A 22017-nucleotide genomic window follows, 5' to 3' on the forward strand; every position below is an offset into this window, starting at 1 on the left:
GGCATTACTGCGTCCTTCTATCCCTAACTCCTGCCCCCTCCACCTAAATCATCTAACACAAAACGGTCAGAGTTTGTGTGCACAAGACTCAATCTCTCTCATACATACACAGAAGAGTTTCAGATCAGATTATCTACATACTTTTAATTTATTAGAAGGGAAATTTCTCTCTTGTGGCCAAATTTTTGTACTCTTCGTTTTTCTGAAGTCCACTTTTTATGACTAAGCTATAAATCTCTTAAGGATTTAAAATGGAAATGTCGACATCTTTGTATTACATTGGGTCAAAATACCTAGCTAATTGGCATGCATTTGTTCATGTATATGTCATAGGTCAGGAATTGTGTTTTAGCCTAGGCTCTTATACATGACCACACACGGGACAGATTGGTATGGTCCAGTTCAGATGTGTTAATGTTTTTCTTTATATAAGGTAAATTAGGCATTAGTTTGGAAAAGTATGTGAGCAAGACAGGCATTTAAGACTTAGGGACCTTTACTTAGGCAGAATTGCCTCTATCTTTCCTCCACCATATCGACCTGTATCCACTAGGGGACATGAGAGCACCTACTAGAAGACAGAATGAAAGTCAGACTAGATTAAAATGTAAACAGTGTTCTCTTAAGATAGCATAGTAAAAGACTCATTTTGTAGCTTCATGATTCACCGAGAAGTTATATACTTTAAGTTTTAATCATCATGGGAAACCTTTAAAGGCAGGATCAGTATCTTATGTTCATAATTCTGGAATGAGAAGCAAACAAGCAGCTAACTAGCAAGCGTGTGCCATCTAAACTGCACACTCTTTTTCATTAACCAAGTTCCCCTGTAGTCTACTGATGCTATGCTGAGAATGAATCTGGCCTTGAAAATTACTGTCTAGACTGAGGAGAAAAGAATTACCTTTTAGGTTCAGGAAGTGAGACATCTGGGGAGGACATTTTGTACCAGATTCCATAGAACAAAAACCACGAGTGGTCTCTATTTTGTACCCCAGCCGCCTGCTATAGAGCAATGAAGACAGAGAGAGAGAGAGAGAGAGAGAGAGAGATCTCTGTAATTAGGGACATCACTGTTCCCTCCTAAAATGCTTATCTGCCTTAACAGTTCATAAACTAAAACTGGATTTTTGTTTATTTACAATTTTTTAGGTATAAGCGACATGCAGAAAAAGGTGGTGATACAGTGCAATGAGTTTTGACAAATGCATACCCCTCATCTATTAAGATGTAGAACAATTCGACTCCAGGAAGTTCACCCCTGCCCCTTCTTACACACAGGGGAGCACTGTTCGGATTTTTTCACCACACATTAGTTTTGTCCTAAAAATTCACATAAATTAAATACAGTACTTCTATGGTGCTGTATTTAGAGACATTGTCTTAGTCTCTAAAGGGAATATTCTTAAGACCTCTTGTATACTGGATTTGAAGAATTAGCGGAGGAGCTACACTTAAGCCACATGTTCTATTTTCTCAAATGTTTTCCATTCTTCTGTCAGTTCTGTTTTTATAGGTCATTCAACACTCACTCTGCTGGATGACTTTTAAACTGTCACATGTCAGTCAAAGAACGTAGATACAAGATGAGGAAATGAATTGCTTTATCTGAAATTATTACCCTGTAAAGCTTTTTTGCATCTTTAGTTTCTAACTGCATTTTGTATTTTGGCAATGGAAGAGACACGAGTGAGTGATAATTGCTAAAGAAAATAGTCAAGACTGTTACATCAGAAAAACACTTGAGAATAAACTTAAAGTTTAATATGGACTACGCACCGTGAAATTTTGTTGCTATAGCTGTAGTCTGTAGCTATAGTCCATAGACAATGTTTCATCTGAAAGGACATTTTAAAAAATAATTGTGAGATAATTTTAGTGCTTCAGGAAAAAAAGAAGAGCAGTTGGGATCCACAGTTCTTCACAAATTTATGGCAGAGTAACAATTAAAATGTGGCTTCTGACCTCAAAAAGGCTGACTAGCATAAATGACTGTTTATATTCCTTTTTAAAAATCTCATAGATTTTTAGGTAAAAATGTAATGGCCCAAACAATATTCCTTTGAATTCAAAACAGACTGTTTATACAATTCAAATAACTTGCCCAAAAATTCAGAGTTAGGTAACTTTTACAAAACGGAACAATTCATTTTTCCTGGCATCAGGTCGTTGACAATTAGCATAGTCAGTCTTGGGGTTCTCTTGTCTCTTACACTCTGACTGCCAGGTCGGTGATGTGTCACATCTCAGCTTTCAGCAGGTGTAAACTGAGCTTCTTGAAGACATGTAGTTCACTTGCTTTTTCCTGTACTTTCAACACCTAGCACAACTAGCATGGTGTCTGGCACATAATAGTTGCTTCAAAAATGTTTTTAGAATGACAGAATCAATGTGTCTGCTTTAATGTCAAAGACATTATTATGGGGACAATATTGAACTTTGTTCAGTATTTCCTCCTCTAAACATATATGATTTTTATAAATTAGTGTTAACTCTTTAGTACTCTACTAAGCAAAAGTTGGGGAAGAATGTAGGCAACATCCAGGATTACTGATGACAGCAATCCTTGCAGAAATTTTTCTCACATGAGTGTAGCTGTTAGAGGAATTAAATATTTCAAACTCAGTATATTATGTTGGACCTTCTTTCTTGCAAGGTATTTTGGTAAAAATATCTGTTCTATCTTACCTTACACTTTTTAATGACTTCATAATAGTTCATGTTTTGTCTGTTTTATAATTTATTTGTATCATTCCCCTCAATTTTTAGATTGAATACAAACACACACACACACACACACACACACACACACACACACAACTTTTCACATGTCTTACTATATTTCCTTACAATAAATTATTATATATGAAGATGCTATGTGAAATCCTATACATATTTTGTACAATTGTGAGGATTAAATTAGATATGATAAAGCCTTATAATATTGCCTGGCAATAAAGTCTCAAGGGTTTTTTATGATAGTTACTGTTCATTGTTTTTATTGTCATCTTTCTCCTAGGCTTTGAGCCCTAGATAAAACGATTGCTTCAGTTAGATAAAACACCAGAGATCCCAACTCCAAGTAGCTTCAACAATAGGAAACTTACTACTCTTTGTTAAATAATAAGAAAAGATTAGAGGGAGAAACCAAGATGGCGGCATAGGTAAGCACCTAAACTGCTGCCACGCACAACAATTTCAAAACTACAACTAAAAGACAGAACGGACACCATCCAGAACCACAGGAAAGCTGGCTGAGTGAAAATTCTACAACTAGAAGGAAAGAGAAAAGCTCACAGAGAATCGGAGGTACGGCAAAGGGTCTTTGTGCGCGCAGAGAGGAAGGGCGGCTGAGAGCCTGGCTGACTTTCTCTGGCGGAAGGGGGAAGGAAGCCCCCGACCGCACTGAACCCCAGTTCTGACTGCACTGAACCCCAGTTCCAGGCGAGCCCCTGGGGACCCACGCTCTTACGGGGGGAGTCTGAACTCTCGGGTGGAGACTCGGGAGCCGGGGAAGGCGGAGGACTGAAAGCGCGCACGCGCCAGTGCACACAAAGGCTGCAGAGGTTGCCACAGGCTTTCCCTAGTGGAAGGGAGTCAGAGGCTCCTGAATGCACTGAGCCTCAGTTCTGACTGCAGTGAACCCCAGTTCCAGGCGAGCCCCTGGGGACCCACACTCTTGTGGGGGGAGTCTGGACTTTCGGGCGGAGACTCGGGAGCCGGGGAAGGCGGAGGACTGAAGGCGCGCGCGCACGCCAGTGCGCACAAAGGCTGCGGAGGTTGCCACAGGCTTTCCCTAGTGGAAGGGAGTCGGAGGTTCCTGACTGCACTGAACCCCGGTTCCAGGCGAGCCCCTGGGGACCCACACTCTTGTGGGGGGAGTCTGGACTCTCGGGCAGAGACTCAGGAGCCAGGGAAGGTGGAGGTCTGAAGGCGCGCACGTGCGCACAAGGGTAAGGCTGACAGGAAGCCAAGACTGAGACTCCACCCCATCCAAGCTGAGCACAGAGGCTATTGCAATTTGGCAAGTCTAATCCTATAAGGCTGTCTCCAGCACCGAACTTCTCCCAGCATAGACACAGCTGATCCTTGCAGCCAACTGGCCTGGAGGTCAATTCTTCACAGTGATACCAACAACAATCAAGACTTAATTACAACAAGGCTGTACACACAGTCCACAAAGGGGTGCACCAAGAGTGTCCACCTCAGGTTAACTGGGGAGGCAGACCCACTGGGCCATATTGGAAACCTAGCACATAAATCTACCTTACCAACTCAGGGAAGAGTGAAAATGCGGCGTCAAAGAATCAGATCACAAACGAAAGAAATGGAGGAAAACAAACGACTGGATATAGAATTCAAAACCACGGTTATAAGGCTTTTTAAGAATATCCTAGAAAAGGCCGATAAATATAACGAGACCCTCGAAGATATGAAAAAGGACCAACTAGAAATTAAACATACACTGACCGAAATAAAAAATATTATACAGAGACCCAAAAACAGACAAGAGGAACACAAAAATCAAGTCAAAGAATTGAAACACAAAGAAGCAAAAAACACTCAACCGAAAAAGCAAAAAGCAAAAAAAAAAAAATCCAAAAAGTTGAAGATAGTGTAAGAAGACTCTGGGACAACTTCAAGCGTACCAACATCCGAATTATGGGGGTGCCAGAAGAAGAGAGAGAGCAAGATACTGAAAACCTATTAGAAGAAATAATGACAGAAAACTTGCCCCACCTGGTGAAAGAAATAGACTTACAAGTCCAGGAAGCGCACCGAACCCCAAACAAAAGGAATCCAAAGAGGACCACACCAAGACACATTATAATTAAAATGCCAAGAGCAAAAGACAAAGAGAGAATATTAAAAGCAGCAAGAGAAAAACAGTTAATTACCTACAAGGGAGCACCCATACGACTGTCAGCTGATTTCTCAACAGAAACTATGCAGGCCAGACGGGAGTGGCAAGAAATTTTCAATGTGATGAATAGCAAGAACCTACAACCAAGATTACTCTACCCAGCAAAGCTATCATTCAGAATTGAAGGGAAGATAAAGAGCTTCACAGATAAGAAAAAGCTAAAGGAGTTCATCACCACCAAACCAGTATTATATGAAATGCTGAAAGGTATTCTTAAAGAAGAGGAAGAAGAAAAAAGTAAAGAGAAAAATTATGAACAACAAATATATATCTATCAACAAGTGAACCTAAAAATCAAGTGAATTAAAAACCTGAGGAACAGAATAATCTGGTGAATATAATAGAATCAGGGGCATAGAAAGGGAGTGGACTGATAATTCTCAGGGGGAAAGGGGTATGGGGGGGTTCATGAAGTGACTGGACAAAAATCATACACCTATGGATGAGGACAGTGGTGGGGAGGTAAGGGCAGAAGGTGGGGTGGGAACTGGGTGGAGGGGAGCTATGGGGGGAAAAAGGAGAAATAATTGTAATAATCTGAATAAAGATTTATTAAAAAAAAAAAAAAAAGAAAAGAAAAGATTACAAGGTCAGAGGATGGGTGAGTCCAGAATTGGTTAATGCAGGATCTCAAGAGTATCATGAAGAACTAGAGTCTTTGCATGTGTGCCACCTGCCATCCTCAGAGAGTCAGCTGCAAGTTAGTCCCAATCGCATGAGTAGAGTGCTTATCCTGGTTCCAGGAGTCATATTTGAATGAAAAGAAGAAAAGACCAACTCTTTCATAGAGGTTTGTATTTACGAGCAGTGAAGTCTTTCTGAAGCCCCCAGCAGATTTACACCTTTCATTTGCCATAAGTGAATAAATGGAATGGACCACCATGATTGGTTAAGATTATTATTTTTCATAACTTGTGATCATGACACACAGTAGGAAGAAAATACATTTCATTGAATCTATAGAATGCTTTGGGTAGTATGGACATCTTAATGATGTTGATTCTACCAATCCATTAACATCGTATGTTCTTCCATCTATTTATGTCTTCCTCTATCTCTTTTTTCAGTGTCCTGTCATTTTCTAAGTACAGGTCTTTTACCTCCTTAGTTAAGTTGATTCCTAGGTATCTTCATTTTTTTTGGTGCAGTGGTTAATGGGATTGTTTTTTTAATCTCTCTTTCTGTAAGTTCACTATTGGTGTATAAAAATGCCATAGATTTCTTGGCATTAATTTTATATCCTGCTACATTGCCAGATGCATTTATTAAGTCTAGTAATTTTTTGATCGAGTCTTTAGGGTTTTCTATGTACAGTATCATGTCATCTGCAAATAATGACAGTTTTATGTCTTCTTTTCCAATTTGGATACCTTTTATTTCTTCTTGTCTAATTGCTATGGCTAGCACTTCCAGTACTATATCGAACAGGAGTGGTGAAAGTGGGCATCCCTGTCTCGTTCCTGTTCTTAGGTGAAATGGTTTTAGTTTTTGCCCATTGAGTATGATGCTGCCTGTAGGTTTGTCATATAAGGCTTTTATTATGTTGAGGTAGGATCCCTCTACTCCCATTTTGCTGAGGGCTTTAATCAAGAAAGGGTGTTGGATTTTGTCAAATGCTTTTTCCTGCATCAATTGATATGACTATGTGATTTTTATCTCTTAATTTGTTTATGTGATGTATCACGTTTATTTGTGGATATTGTACCATCCTTGCATCCCCGGGATAAATCCTACTTGGTCATGGTGTATGATCTTTCTGATGTAATGCTATATCTGATTTGCTAGCATTTTGTTGAGGATTTTGGCATCTATGTTCATGAGGGATATTGGCCTGTAATTCTTTCATTGTGTTGTCTTGATCTGGTTTCGGTATAAGGTAATGTTGGCTTCCAAAGCAATCTATAGATTCAATGCACTCCCCATTAAAATACAAACGGCATATTTCACAGATCTAGAACGAACTCTCCAAACATTCATCTGGAATAAAAAAAAAAAAAAAAAAAAAAAAAAAGATCCCAAATAGCTGCAGCAATCCTGAGAAAGAAGAACAAGGTAGGAGGGATCTCAATACCAGATATCAAGCTGTATTACAAAGACACTGTTCTCAAAACAGCCTGGTACTGGCACAAGAACAGACATATAGACCATTGGAATAGAATAGAGAACCCAGAAATTGACCCAAACCACTGTGCTCAGTTAATATTTGACAAAGGAGGCAAGAACATAGAATGGAGTTAAGATAGTCTCTTCAATAAATGGTGTTGGGAAAATTGGAGAGATACATGCAAAAAAATTAAACTAGATCACCAACTTAACTTACATCATACACAAAAATAAACTCAAAATGGATAAAGGACTTAAACATAAGACAGAAAACCATAAAAATATTAGAGGAATCCACTGGCAGCAAAATCTTAGACATATGCCGGAGCAATTTCTTCACTGATACTGCTCCTAGGGCAATGGAAACTAAAGAGAAAATAAACAAATGGGACTACATCAAAATAAAACCTTCTGTACAGCAAAAGAAACCATCAATAAAACAATAAGAAAGCCCACTGCATGGGAGAACATATTTGCCAATGTTATCACCAATAAGGGTTTAATCTCCAACATTCACAGGGAACTCATACAACTTAACAAAAGGAAGACAAACAACCCAATCAAAAAATGGGCAACAGATCTAAATAGATACTTTTCAAAAGAACACATAAGGAAGGCCAAGAGACATATGAAAACATGCTCAAAGTCACTAATCATCCGAGAGATGCAAATCAAAATGACAATGCGGTACCATCTCACACCTGTCAGATGGCTATCAACAAATCAACAAATGACAAGTGCTGGAGAGGATGCTGAGAAAAAGGAACCCTCGTGCACTGCTGGTGGGAATGCAGACTGGTGCAGCCACTGTGGAGAACAGTATGGAGTTTCCTCAAAAAACTAAAAATGGAACTCCCATTTGACCCAGTGATCCCACTTCTAGGAATGTATCCCAAGAAACTAGAAATACCAGTCAGAAAGGATATATGCACCCCTATGTTCATAGCAGCACAATTTACCATAGCTAAGATTTGGAAACAGCCTAAGTGCCCATCAGCAGATGAGTGGATTAAAAAACTGTGGTACATCTACACAATGGAATACTACGCTGCGGTAAAAAAGGAGTTCTTACCATTTGCAACAGCATGGATGGAACTGGAGAGTATTATGCTAAGCGAAATAAGCCAGGCAGAGAAAGATAAATATCACATGATCTCACTCATATATGGAATATAATGAACAGCATAAACTGATGAACAAAAACAGATCCAGAGACAGAAAAGCATCCATCAGACCATCAGAACTCGGAGGGAAGGTAGGGGAGGGTGGGGGTAAGGGGGAGAGATCAACCAAAGGACTTGTATGCATGCATATAAATCTAACCAATGGACACAGACAACAGGGGTGTGAGGGCATGAAATGGGGGGGGGGGCGGGCAATGGAGGGGATAAGGACAGATATGTAATACCTTAATCAATAAAGAAAATAAAAATTTTTAAAAATATACATTTCATACCATGGCTATACCTGTCACATAAATATTTCTGTATAAGTGTATATCTCTTTATACAATTAAACATAATTCAAACCATACTTCTGAAAATACTTATTCTTTATCTGTAATAAAACTAAATACTATTTTATTTATATTTAAATACAAGGTTTTTACAAGAATTAGGAAAGATTTAATTGAAAGTATAGGTATAAGCTGCTCACGAATGTCCCAGTCTAGAACACATGAGGACGCTGAGCACATACAATATACTATTAAGCTTATTTTTTTTACGTTTTGATTGAGTCAAGATTGAAACTACTTTTTCACCCAATTTGACATTTGAATGTAAAATAATCTTAGTGATAATTGATAGAGACAAGAATTGTCAGTGAATTCTAGGTGCAAGGAGACAGGAGAATTACACAAGTGAGGAGTGCCAGGAGTTGGGGATCAATGTGAAACCTCTCGAAAGCTGCCTAGCACAGTATAAAAGGACAAGATAAGTAAATGCGATGTGTGATCGTGGATGAATTCTGGACTGGGAAGGAAATGCTATATAGTAGAATTGGGACAATTGATGGAATTTGAGTAAAGGATGTGCATTAGGTAATATATCAATGATAACTTACCTGATTTTAGTTATTATACAGTGTTACGTAAGACAGTGTCCTTTGTATTTGGAAATACACACTGAAGTATTTATTTGAATGAGGCTATAAGGAAATACTTTTAGTACTCTTAAAAGGTTTTTTTTCCTAAATTTGAGGTTATTGCAAAATTAAAAGTTTAAAAATTCCAAGAGAGATTGTTTTTCAATGGAAAAAAGGGTGTATCTAGATCTTGAGTTCACATATACCGAATGCATAATATGTATGTCATTGTGTTTAATCCTTTTAATATGCTGTTGGATTTGGTTTACTAGTGTTTTGTTGAAGAATTTTGCACCAATATTCATAAGGAATATTGGTCTATACGCAGGGGTCCTCAAACTTTTTAAACAGGGGCCCATTTCACTGTCCCTCAGACCATTGGAGGGCTGGACTATAGTTTTAAAAAAAAACTATGAACAAATTCCTATGCACACTGCGAGCCCGGGACGAGTCAGCTGCTAAGCAGGACAGGCAGCAGCATCCAGCGGGCCGGATAAATGTCCTCGGTGGGCCGCATGTGGCCCGCGGGCCTTAGTTTGAGGACGCCTTGAGGGAGAGAGAGAGAGAGAGAGAGAGAAAGAGAGAGAGAGAGAGAGAGTGAGAGAGAGAGAGTGTGTGTGTGTGTGTGTGTGTGTGTGTGTTTCTGGCATCTTTGTTTGGCTTTGATATCAGGGTTATGCTGGCCTCATAGAGTGAGTTAGCAAGTGTTGTCTGCCCTTTTATTTCCTGGAAGAGTTTGAGAAGAATTAGTGTTAGTTCTTCTTTAAATGTTTGATACAATTTATCAATGAAGGTCTCTCATCCTATACTTTTCTTTGTTGGGAGATTTTTGATTACTGATGAACCTCTTGTTATAGTTCTCTTCAGATTTTCTTATTTCTTCTTGAGTTGGTTTTGACAATCTGTATTTCTGGGAATTCGTTCATTTTTTATTTCTCTACAGTTTATCTAATTTAATTTATATTGAATAATGATGCATTTTAAATATATCTGATTCGATTTTATGTTAAGTTGTATTTTACTATACAAGATAAATCCTTCATCTACCTGCCTTGCAAATCTGACTAAAATTCATTTATCATGTTGATATTTTGAGCATTCCAGTTTCTTCACATTCTTATCAATACTTGGTATTCTTCATCTTTTTCATTTTAGTCATTGTGGTATGGATGTTCCAAGTGTTTTTATTTGGTTTTTAATTTTGAAGGTTTTAGATTGACGTCTAGGAGGACATTATGATCAGTAATATGTCTGGGATCTGTCATTTTTATTGCTTTGTATATTTGTAAAATTTTTAATGTCATGCTTATTTTAAAGACTTACAGATACATATTAAATGTGGCTCAAGTCAAGTGAAAGATTGCTGATTGGAGTCAACATTTTCCCCTCAATTTTGTCTGTCATTATTGACACTTCCAAATCTGGTAGTTTAGCTTACTTCATTTTATTTCCTTCAAAGTTTAAATTGATTTACTTTAAAGACAACTTGTATTAACTCCGTTATAATATTACAATTTCTAATAATTTGAAACATGTTATGCTCAATACATTCTTTCTGAAAAATATACTGAAAGTTTGTAACTAAACTTGATTGAAAGAATCAGCATTTTGTCAAAAGATGGTAAACTTCTCATACTTATTTTTGATAACTTGCTTCATATCTCTGAAATGTACCCTTTAACCTCTCCATCAATCAGTGGTCAAAATAACCATCATTTACCAGAAAATCAAATGAAATATCAGTGAACAAAACACATGTTCCTGGTTCATGTATGTATTCCTTTCAGATGATAGCCTCAATAGACTGCATTATTTATTGTGCTGTTCCTTCCATGTTAAGGATATATACAACATGCTCTATGTGGTCTATTCTATTTCTTTCTGATTTTTTTTTAATGCTGGTGGCAAGCCACCAAATTAACTTTATGACCCACTAATTGCTCACAACCCTCAATTTGAAAACCACTAGTTTTAACCAGTCATCATCTGCTGGAGATGGGGCCAGCTTTTCCAAAGCACATGGCCTCACAGAGGTAGGGTGGATGCGGGAAACACAATCAGGCTTCTGTATGGAAGGAGAAAGGGGGTTAGAGGCTAGAGGTAAGATAGGCACCCAAGATTGTCTGCTACAGGGACTGCTCCTCATTTAGGAATTTCAAGCATCTGTGCTTGGAACTATGTGGAACTGTTTGTCTTTACCCTATTGGCTCCCAACCATTACTCTTGGTTTTTCCTGTTTGTTTAGTTTTGTCTCTTTCCTTGGATAGTTTTTCTTGTTGCTGTTGTTGTCCTTGCCTTTACATTGTCCCTTGCCTTCACTTTTGTTTTTAAATCCCCTTTTCATTTTGCTGTTTCTCATCTATTTAGATAAAGAAAAGACCATCCAGCTTCTTAAAAGCTGTAGCTCAAGAATGATCAGATTCTCAGTGAGATCTTGGGTTTTTCTTTATTACCTTTTTCATAATTATATTTGCTTATTAGATTTTAAAAATAAAGTATTTTAGCTGTGACCTGGATAGTTACCAACTAGGTTATTTCTGCACCCTTCAGTCTTCAGAACAAAAACTTCTGCGGTTACTAAGTGATGATGTAATCACAATTCCTGGGCACCCTGTTTACTATATTGTCTTCCTAAGAGTTTGAGGTTCTCAAGCCTGTCCTTGTTTCCTAGAGATATCTGGAAAAAGACAAGGATGCTAACTCCCAGTTTCTTACCTGGGAACAACAATAGGAAGATCTTCAATTTTAGAATTATGAATAACAGCAAGTATGTTATGAACTATTCATTGTAGTAATCTGGCTTCAATTAGTCAACAAATATGTACTTTCAAATACTGCACTTCATCACTTCTGAATGCACATTTTCTTGCATGTTCACATCTTTGAAATCAGGATGCATCTTATGTTTAGTGGTGTCCAACAGTTGCCGTGGGCCTTACGGCAAATCGTGCTGTATTTTCTGTGTGAGCTTGATTGGTAATCCTGGAGATGTGACTTTTGAAATTCACTGTTTTAGTCAATAAGCCATTTAACGATAAAGCATTTAAGAAACTTTAAGGTAAGAATAGGAATTTTGTTGCTGTCCAGATATCTGCGGTTGATACTTACTGTTAAGATTAAGATGGCACTACTATCGCCCTGGCCCGTGTGGTTCAGTTGGCTGGGTGTCATTCCATCTACTGAATGGTTGCCAGTTTGATTCCTGGTCAGGTCACACATCCCGGTTGGGGGCTCAGTCCCTGATATGGGGTGTGCAGGAAGCACCTGTTGATGTTTTACTCTCAAATCGATGTTTTTCTCTCAAAAAAATTCTTTAAATTTTTTTTAAAAGGATGGGACTATCATCAAAGCTTACAGAATGAACAACTGAAGCTTGAAAGAAAATCCAGATACTATAGAATATTTTTCTTCTAAGAAATGCTACATTATTAAGGCTCTTGATAACATAAAGGAAAATATTGTGTGGAAAACTTGGATATCTCTGAGTAAAGACGTGATTCAGAAGAGTTGAATGTTGAATGTGAAGAAATTTTAGAATTACCTTAACCAGCTTAGATTATTTATATATTTTTTATCTATGCATGATATATGGTTATAAAACTTTCTAAATAAGTCTAAAAGAGCTCTTCTAATATTTAAAAAATAAAAATTGGAATTAATAGGAAAGCATTGTATCTTTGTTAAATAGTAGCATATTTTCTTAGTGGTACATAAAATAATGGTGCTTCTTATAAGCAATGCCAGAGGCCCAGCGCGCAATATAACGCGGGACCCAGACCCGCCGTGCTGGCGGGACCCAGACTGACTCCTGCTGCGCTGGGTGGGATGCGCGGGACCCAGGGTCAAGTCCCCGCCCACCCTCGCGAGTCTCAAGTCCCTGCCCACCCGCGCGTGCCTCACCGCGCATGCAGCCTCCTGGTGACCAGTCTTTGGTCATTCCGCCGTTATGGCATCATGACCACAGGCCTTTTATGATATAGATTACCATTTGATGAAACAGTTTGAATTACTGTCAAACTTGGTATTAGAGTACTGCCTCCTATTATAATTATAAGAAGAACTAAGGGAATACACATGCAAGTGAAGATAACACTGCACCACTAAAGCAGAGAGTGAATGATAGAGTGTGTTGCAAAGTAAGCTCCTGGAACCAGCTTGTTAGAATGCAAATTCTTAGGCCACACCCTAGACCTACTAAATAAAAAATCTCTGGATGTGGGGCTCAGCAACCTGTGTTGTAACAAGCCCCTGCAGGTGATTTTGATGGCATGCTAATGTTTGAGAACCACTGCTCTAAGCAGAATTTTGGAAAAGGGATAAATGCTGGTGCTGTTATATTTGAGGGAAGTGTATGAGTAATTTAGAGAGTAAGAAAACACAGATTCTTTAAGTTCAGCTTAATTACCTCTGCTAACAGTGTGTTTAAAACAAATGAAATTTACTATGCTGTGTCTTAGCCAGCTATACAGGCAAAGAATGGAACAGTCCAAGAATTTCATGTATTTTATTTTCAACTGATACTTGATTTTTGTCTTTTAAGCATGATGTATCCCAGACTTTACTCAAGGCAACACTGGACAGTGTTGTAGAAGAATGTGTCAGCTTTGTGGGAGTTGATATTAACATCTGTTCAGAAGTTTTGTTAAGGTGAGACAAGAAATCTGTGGATGAAGATCACAGAATCTTGAGTTTAACTGGCTATCCAGTTAGACCAAGGGGACACATGTGTAAAGTTGTCAAGTATAGAAAATCTGTGTGTTCATACATTGCTTTAGGTAATCAGTCAGAAGGGAAGACATCATTTAAGAAAAGAATTGTGACAGTTCCCATTATCATTTTTAATACTGCAAATCTAAAGTGAAGAGCATATGGTTACCATTGAGCGCAATAGTTTTGCAATAGAATTTAAATAAGGTTAACATGGAAAGGAGCTGTTTCTCACCACATGAGAGTAGATATTTTTCACTAGTTTAGTTTCTTGCATATATCTGTCAAAGTTGGCAGGAACCAAAGGATAAATTCTGAGGGTTCAAGCTATGGTTACCATATTTTTACCTTGATTCCGCAAGTAACATATCAAAGTCTATATAGCACTAGAATCACATCTTATATACTTCGTCTTTTTTTTTTTCTGGGGTTATGGAAGAGCTGCCTTTTTGTTCATAGTTTGCATTTGTTACACAAGTCTTCTGATGCAGCACAAAATGCTGGACTCTGGAAAAGATCTGGACCCTTTTCATTTGAAACGGATAGAGCAGAAGATATCCCTTCCATTTTGAGGTGTTGCTTTTCTGCCATAACTATAAGCATTTATAATTCCACATATGGAATTCTATAATAGAATTAAGATTCTCTTGAATAGTAATCTTTTAATTAACATGAAGCAAACTACCTAATTATATAGTTTTCATAATAACCATGACATTCATGCATAAGCACCTTTCTATAGTTCAAGTGTTTTACATAAATGAGAAAAGGCTGGAAAAAAAATAGGGCAGTAAATGCAAGTGTAGCTATTATAACTTCTGCTGTTACCTCATCTTGTAGGCTAAACAGGAAGAGGCAAAATTGCAACTTGACTCAGAAATAAAAGGAATATGAATAGTGTATAAATACTGCGGGGAACAGTCCTCTTTCTTGCACAGGTGTTAACCAGTGTACCAGCATCTTTATGTTCCTACTAGTTTTGTCATTGTTTTGCATTCTGTTCTTCTTCCCTCCTCTTGGACAACTCTTTTTTTCCTCTCTCTTTCAATTTAATTCACTCTTTTTATTAATTAAACTTAGAGACATATGACTGTGTAATCAATTGCAATTTTTTAATGATACAAATGTTTTTATATCATTGTCTTTTCAGATGAGAGCTTTTCCTTCAGTACTCTTGGAACTATTATTTCTCATTTTGTTTATTTTTTTAGGCATATTGCAGGACTCAATGCCAACCGAGCCAAAAATATTATTGAATGGCGAGAGAAAAATGGGCCCTTCATCAACCGAGAACAGCTGAAGAAAGTGAAAGGACTGGGGCCAAAATCTTTTCAGCAGTGTGCTGGCTTCATCAGAATTAACCAGGATTATATTCGAAAATTGTGCAGGTGATTATTAATATGTACACTTTAAAAAATATATATATTTTTATTGATATCAGAGAGGAAGGGAGAGAGAGAGAAATATCAATAATGAGAGAGAATCATTGATTGGCTGCCTCCTGCACGCCCCACACACGGGATCAAGCCCACAACCCAGACATGTGCCCTGACTGGGAATTGAACCTGTGACCTCCTGGTTCATAGGTCGACGCTCAACCACTGAGCCACGCAGGCTGGGCTAACGTGTACACTTTTGATTTTGTTATCAACCTCCTTTCTTACTGTTACCCATCCTACTCACTGGCATAAATCCTAGGTGTCTGTTTATTTCTTCATTCAACATGTGTTGACTGTCTAATATTTGCTAGGCACTGGGAATACAGCAGTGGACAAATCAATAAATTCCCTGTTTTTATGGAGTTACATTTTAATATGTGAGACAGACAATAAACTAGAAAAATAAATATCAGCTATAGTAAGTATTATAAAAATTAGAGAGGTACAACATTATCTTGGGGAGCAGTACAACTACTTTATATGAGTTATTCATTGAAAAGTTATATTAGCCAAATTTTGAATAAAATTAAGGAGCCATGTCCTGGCTGGTGTGTTCAGTGGTTAGAGCGTTGGCCTGCACATGAAAGGGTCTCGGTTTGATTCCTGGTCAAGGGCACATACCTCAGTTGCAGGTTGGCTCTCTGCTCCCAGTTGGGGGCGCATGGGGGAGGCAACCAGTTGATGTGTCTCTCTCACATCAATGCTTCTCTCTCTCTCTCTCTCTCTCTCTCTCTCTCTCTCTCTCTTTCTCCTTCTCTCCCTCTCCTTCTTCCTCTCCCTCTCTCTCCCCCTTCTTCCTCTCCCTCACCCTTCTTCCTCTCCCTCTCTCTCCCCCTTCCACTCTCTCTGAAAAGCAATGGAAAAATATCCTCATTTGAGGATTAACAACAAAAAAATTTAAAAAGCAAGAAATTAAGGAGCCAGGAGCCAGCCATACAAGGAAAAGTAAACAGTACGTGCACAGTGTTGGTGTATTCAGGAAACTCAGGCCAGTGTGATTGAAGCATCCTAAGTGGGAAGGACTGCTACAAGGTGAAGTGACAAAGAGGACTTCACAATGGCCAGTTCATATTGGCAGCTGTTGTCCTGAGCATGGTTGGGCTTCCCCATTCCCTCTATCTCTGAAAACTGACCAAAGCATTAATTATCAGTTCTGTTGATAAAGCTAATTTTTGTTAGCATAAAAGCAAAGAAATTGGGTAAACTTCTTAGCATCATTTATGAAATAATAGCTTTTATGTATTTCCTACCTTGGGACTGCCTGGTTCATTTATATTTTTTTTCTTTGGCAAAATTATAACAAAAGTAATATGGACAAATAATCTTGATTTTGGAAAAAACTTAAGAGAAAACCAGCCCCAGTGGATAGTACAATACAGTGTAAATCTATACTAACTAAAGAATTTGTTTTTGTTGTAGAAATACATAGAACAGAATAGAGTCTGAAATCCACAACACGTTACATGGAATTTAGTTTATAATAAAGGTGATGTTTCAAATAGTGGGTAAAATGATTAATTATCAAATAAATGGTTTTATGACAACTGGCAGGAATTTGGTATGTGTGGGGGAAACTATCGTTCCACCTCATACCCTATATCCAGATAAATTCCAGATGGATCATAGACTTAAATGGAAAAAATGAAACTGTAAATGTACCAGAAGAAAACATGCGTAAATTATGCAGAACATTGGAGTGGTGGAAGTTCTTTCTAAGTAGACCACAAAACCTAGAAGCCAGAAATGGGGGGGGGGGGGGGGTGGAAAGAGGATAAAATAATCACATGTTTTTTAGTTTATGTTTTTTGAACACTTGGTTAGAAAATTCATACAGTAAAAATAGAAGAAAATGTAAAGGGCACCTCAATCTCTTATTTTAAAATAGTTTCTTATAATGCTTTCTAAAAATAAAATTTTATATCAGCTTATATATATGTGTTATTTTAAAATGCATATAGAAGAGATCATTATATACAACTACTTGAAACTGGCTTTATTTGTTTCAGTAATATATCTTGGATCTCTTTCCAAATATTACTTATAGATTTATATCATTTTTAATAATGTCTGCATAGTATTTAATTTATGGATGGGCTGTAGTTTTAATCAGTGTCCGGTTGATGAACATTTGTTTTATAATTTTCCATTTTTTCAACTAATTATGAAGTACTCGAAGACTCATGACTGTTGTATCTTTTTTTTTTTTTTTTTAATATGTTTTCATTGATTTCGGAGAGGATGGGAGAGGGAAAGGTAGAAACATCAAAGATGAGAGAGAATCATTGATTGGCTGCCTCCTGCACGCCCCACACTAGGGATTGAGCCCACAACCCAGACATGTGCCCTGACAGGGAATCAAACTGTGACCTCCTGGTTCATAGGTCGATGCTCAACCACTGAGCTACGCTGATTGGGCTGTTGTATCTTCCTGATAGGACATACTTTTATTCAGAATGGACTTTTCTATCTCATTGAATATTTTTTTGCTTGGAAATCTATTTTGTTTGCTGTCTATGTTGCTATATTTGCCTTTTAGAACATGCTTGATATACTTTCAAATTTTCAATGGCTATTAATTTCTGTAACTCTTGTAAACATATATTTCATGGTTTTGCCAATCATTTATTAATGTAATCAAATTTATTGTATTTACTGCTTTGTTTGGACTTAATTTTGCATCCTCTATATTTTCTCTTCATCATGCTTTCTTATTCTTTTCCTTTCATGCTGTTCATCGGATTTCCCAGTTAACATGTTTTCTCCTTGTTTTCCACCTCATTTTTTATCTCCCCTTAGTGATTTCATGTTGTATATATTTTATCCTCCTGGTGATTGTATTTGAAGTTAATTTGGACTGACCTCTGGTGTCTCTGTCCTTCTTCTGAAGAAAACCAGAACCTTAGGGTCCTTCCCAACCTTCTATTTTTCCTCTACATCCCGTGGTGAGGTGACCTGGGATTTTAGTTTCAGACTCTTTTTGTATGTCATTCATGAGAAATTATCTAACTTAGTAAATTTTTATGGTTTTTGTTCTTATTGTTTCTTGTAGCCCACGTTAACATTTTTTAAATTCATTGTTTTTGCTGGAATTCTTTTCAGAGAGGATATATTATGTGGGTTACACTTTATTTCTTACATGTGTGAAAATGATTCTCAATAAATGCTAGTTTGGCTATGATTCTAGATTCAAAATTATTTTCTCTTAGAACTTAAGATAGTGTTCTGTCTTCTGCTGTTTGTCAGTGAGAAATTTTATATTGGTTAGATTCTAGTTCCTATAGAAGAAATCTTTTATTTTTCTCTCTTGATTTATAAAATCATATTTTAAAGCTTCTCTATACTGTGTCAAATATGAGTCTTTTTTCAATTTATCCTATTTTGTACTTAGTAGGTTCTTTTAATTTGAGAATTTGTATTTTTCCTCTGCTCTCGGGAATCATCTTTTCCTTCTCCTTTCCCTCCTTCTTATTCATTTCTCTCCATTTTTCTCTTTTCTCTTCTAGAATGCCAATTATACAGGCTGAATCAGTTAAGAATGTTTTTGGCTTTAAGTAACAGAAAATCCTATTGACAGTTTTTAAACAAATGAGTGGTAATTTCTGTGAAGTGAAGGGTCAGAATCTGGTTGCTGTTTGTGTATGGCAGAGAAATAAGCACATTTTTAATGAAAATTGTTTTCTTTTATACCCAATCCTTACCATGTCCCCCACCCCTTGTTTCACATGTTTACAGTAGTCAGCACACTGAATCTGCAGGCTCAAGTCAGAGAGCTGCCGTGACATCTCCAGCAGGTGTTGAGGTCACAAGTGAGAAGCCGGGCAAGAAGAAGAGCAAAACCGCAGCGAATGTTGTACTGAAGCCAGATCCTTTGGACCAAACTTGTATTCATCCGGAGTCGTATAACATAGCCATGAGGTAAGTCTGAGGCCCATGTGAGAATTCTCCATGCCCAGTATAAGTTCTCTACAGCAAATGGCCTTTGTTTTAGTATAATGGAGACTTTAAATATATGACCATGTTTAACATGACAACATTTTTCAGAAGTTCCGCATTGCTGAGTTATGTGGCACATTATTTTATTTCAGTGAGGAATGAAACCATTATTCCTGGAGCAGTGTCAAGCCAATAAACCCTGGTACTAATGGGGAAGTGTGTGTAATGGAAATTGCATGGCACTCTCCTCTGTTTGTTTTGGAAATTAACAAGACACAAATGACTAGCACCTGGCTTAAAGCTCATGCTTATCTAAAGATAAAGCCCTTTTGAAAGTAAACAGCCAACACTCAGATTTCTTAAGCAATACTGCCCAGCTTGGTTATTACAGACCATAAGAAATGATGTACTTTCAAAGAGCATACATTAACACAGAATGATATGGGGGTGGGGAGCGGCGTAAGGCATTAAAAGAAAAACACTTTTAATATCACATTCAATTAGTTCAACAAATTTTAGTTCAAAAACAGGGACTTGCTACATAACAATAGTTTAAAGTTTTTAGTGAGTTAAGTGACCGTGGGCTTAAAAATAGTGAATATTTTAACTTTGGTTGACTCTAAAGTGAGATTTTTAAACTTATTTTGACATAACTGATATTTGATAAATGTAATTGGTTTGCTTTCTTTAAAAAAACGTTTAAAATTATAGGCTATGTAACACATTATAGAGAATTAGAAAATAGAACAAAAGTAAAAAATAATATTTTAGCATACATCAAATCAGTGGTACTTGTTTTTCTCCCATCATTTTATTATGAATTTTAAACATACACAAAAGTTAAACATTTTTTACAAAGAATTCCTTTATACCCACACCTAGATTTTATAGTTTACCATGCCTGTTTTTCTACTTATCTATCCATCTATTTATCCATCAGTCCATCTTATTCTTTTATTTATTTTAAGAGAAAGTTTCAGATATCAATACACTTTCAACTAATGCTTCAGTATGCATATTATTGACTAGAATTCTATCATTCTTAGCAGTGTGTGTGTGTATGTGTGTGTGTTTGAGGTAAAATTCACAGACAGTTTAATTGCAAGTGGATGTTAGCTGAGTTTTAGCAAATAAATAGTTGTATCTGTGTAACCCAAACCACTATCAAGATAAAAAAAAGTTGCCATTGTCCTAAAAGGTTCCCTTATACCTCTTCCCAGACAATCTCTGCCCCAGCCTGCAAGAGCTAACCACATGTTCTGACTTTTCTCTGCCAGAGATTAGTTTGCCTCTTCTAGAACTTCTTCTAAACAATACCATGAATCTGCCACAGTTTATTCCCCTTATTAAAGGAAATTTGCCCACTTCCGCTGTTGCTATTGACATTTGTTTCCATTTATCTTGGAAAAATACTTAGGGCAGGATTTGCTGAGTCATAAGATAGATGAATGTTTCATTCTCTTTGAAACTTCCAGACTTCACTGCAATGTAGTTGTACCATTTCACACTTCCACCAATAATTCTTAAAGAGTTCTGGTTACTTGGTAGTTTGGCCATCACTTGATGTTGGTCTTTTTAATTTTAGTCATTCTAGTGTGTGTGTAGTAGTATTTCTTTGTGGGTTTAATTTGCAATTCCCTGATGACATTGAGCACTTTCTCATGTACTTGTTGCCATTTGTATATCTTCTTTTGTGAACTGTCTGTTCATATCATTTAGCCATTTTCTAATTGAGTTGTTTTTCTTTTTATTAATGAGTTGTGGGAATTTTTAAAATATTTTTGGAATCAGTCGAATGTATGTTGGGCTTACCTCTTTATTTTCTTGTTGGTATCTTTTTATGAGCAGAAGTTTTTTTTTAATTTTGATGATGTCTTATTTAGCAATTTTTAATAGTTACTGCTTTCTAAGTCCAATGTAAGAAACCTTTGCCTATGTCAAGTCATGAATGTATTTAGTATTTTCCTCTAAAAGCTTGATGGTTTTAAGTTTTACATTTAGATAATCTGAAATTACATTTTGTGTATGCTGAAGTAGGGGTCAAGGCTCATTTCTTCATTATGAACATTGTTATTCCAGCACCATGGTTGAAAAACAAAACTTGGCTTACCCATTGCTTTGGTGACTTTGTTGAAAATCATATGACTGTCTTAAGAGTGGGTGGGCCTGTTTCTGGCTCTCTGTTCTGTTTCATTGATCTGTTTCTCAGTACCACACTATCTTGATTACTGTAGCTTTAAGATAAGTTTTGAAGTCAGATAATATAAGTCATTTAATTTTGTTCTTGTTAAATATTACTCTGAATATTCTAGGTTATTTTGTTTTACTATAAATTTTAGAATGAGATTGTCAATGTTCATTAAAAAACAAATAAAAAAAAAATCTGGTGGGATTATGATTAGGATTCATTGAGTCTGTAGGTGAATTTAGGGATAGTTGATGGCATCCTAATAAGTCTTTTTACGCCGAGTTTATTATGTCTTTCTATTTATTTAGGTCTTCTTTCATTTCTCTCCACGATGTTTTTTAGTTTCCAGTTGCAGGTCTTGCATATAATTTATTAAATATATTTATGTTTTTCAACACTATTGTAAATGGAATTTTTAAATTTTGCTGCTAATAGTAAAAAGAAAATTAATCTTTATAGTAACGTTGTATCCTGCATCCTTGCTTAATTCATTTACTAGTTCTAGTAGATGTTTGTAGATTAAGTTTTCCTATAATAAGCAATTACGTTCTCAGCAAGTAGATACAATCTTTACTTCTTTTTATTTTTAATCATCATGCTTTTTATGTCTTTTTCCTGCCTATTGCAATGGTCAGCAC

General features: G+C 36.8%; 1 protein-coding gene across 1 annotated transcript in view; it reads left to right on the forward strand.

The window, feature by feature from the left end:
- Window positions 1–22017, forward strand: part of SRBD1 (S1 RNA binding domain 1) — a 157662-nt gene that overhangs the window by 114161 nt on the left and 21484 nt on the right. The window contains exons 17-19 of the mRNA XM_080685582.1: window positions 13653–13759; window positions 15031–15207; window positions 18991–19173. Of these exons, the coding sequence (XP_080541708.1) occupies window positions 13653–13759; window positions 15031–15207; window positions 18991–19173 (467 nt within the window). The remainder of the gene's footprint in view (window positions 1–13652; window positions 13760–15030; window positions 15208–18990; window positions 19174–22017) is intronic.

This window comes from Plecotus auritus, assembly GCF_963455305.1.
Source record: "Plecotus auritus genome assembly, chromosome: 8".
Taxonomy (NCBI): Eukaryota; Metazoa; Chordata; class Mammalia; order Chiroptera; family Vespertilionidae; genus Plecotus; species Plecotus auritus.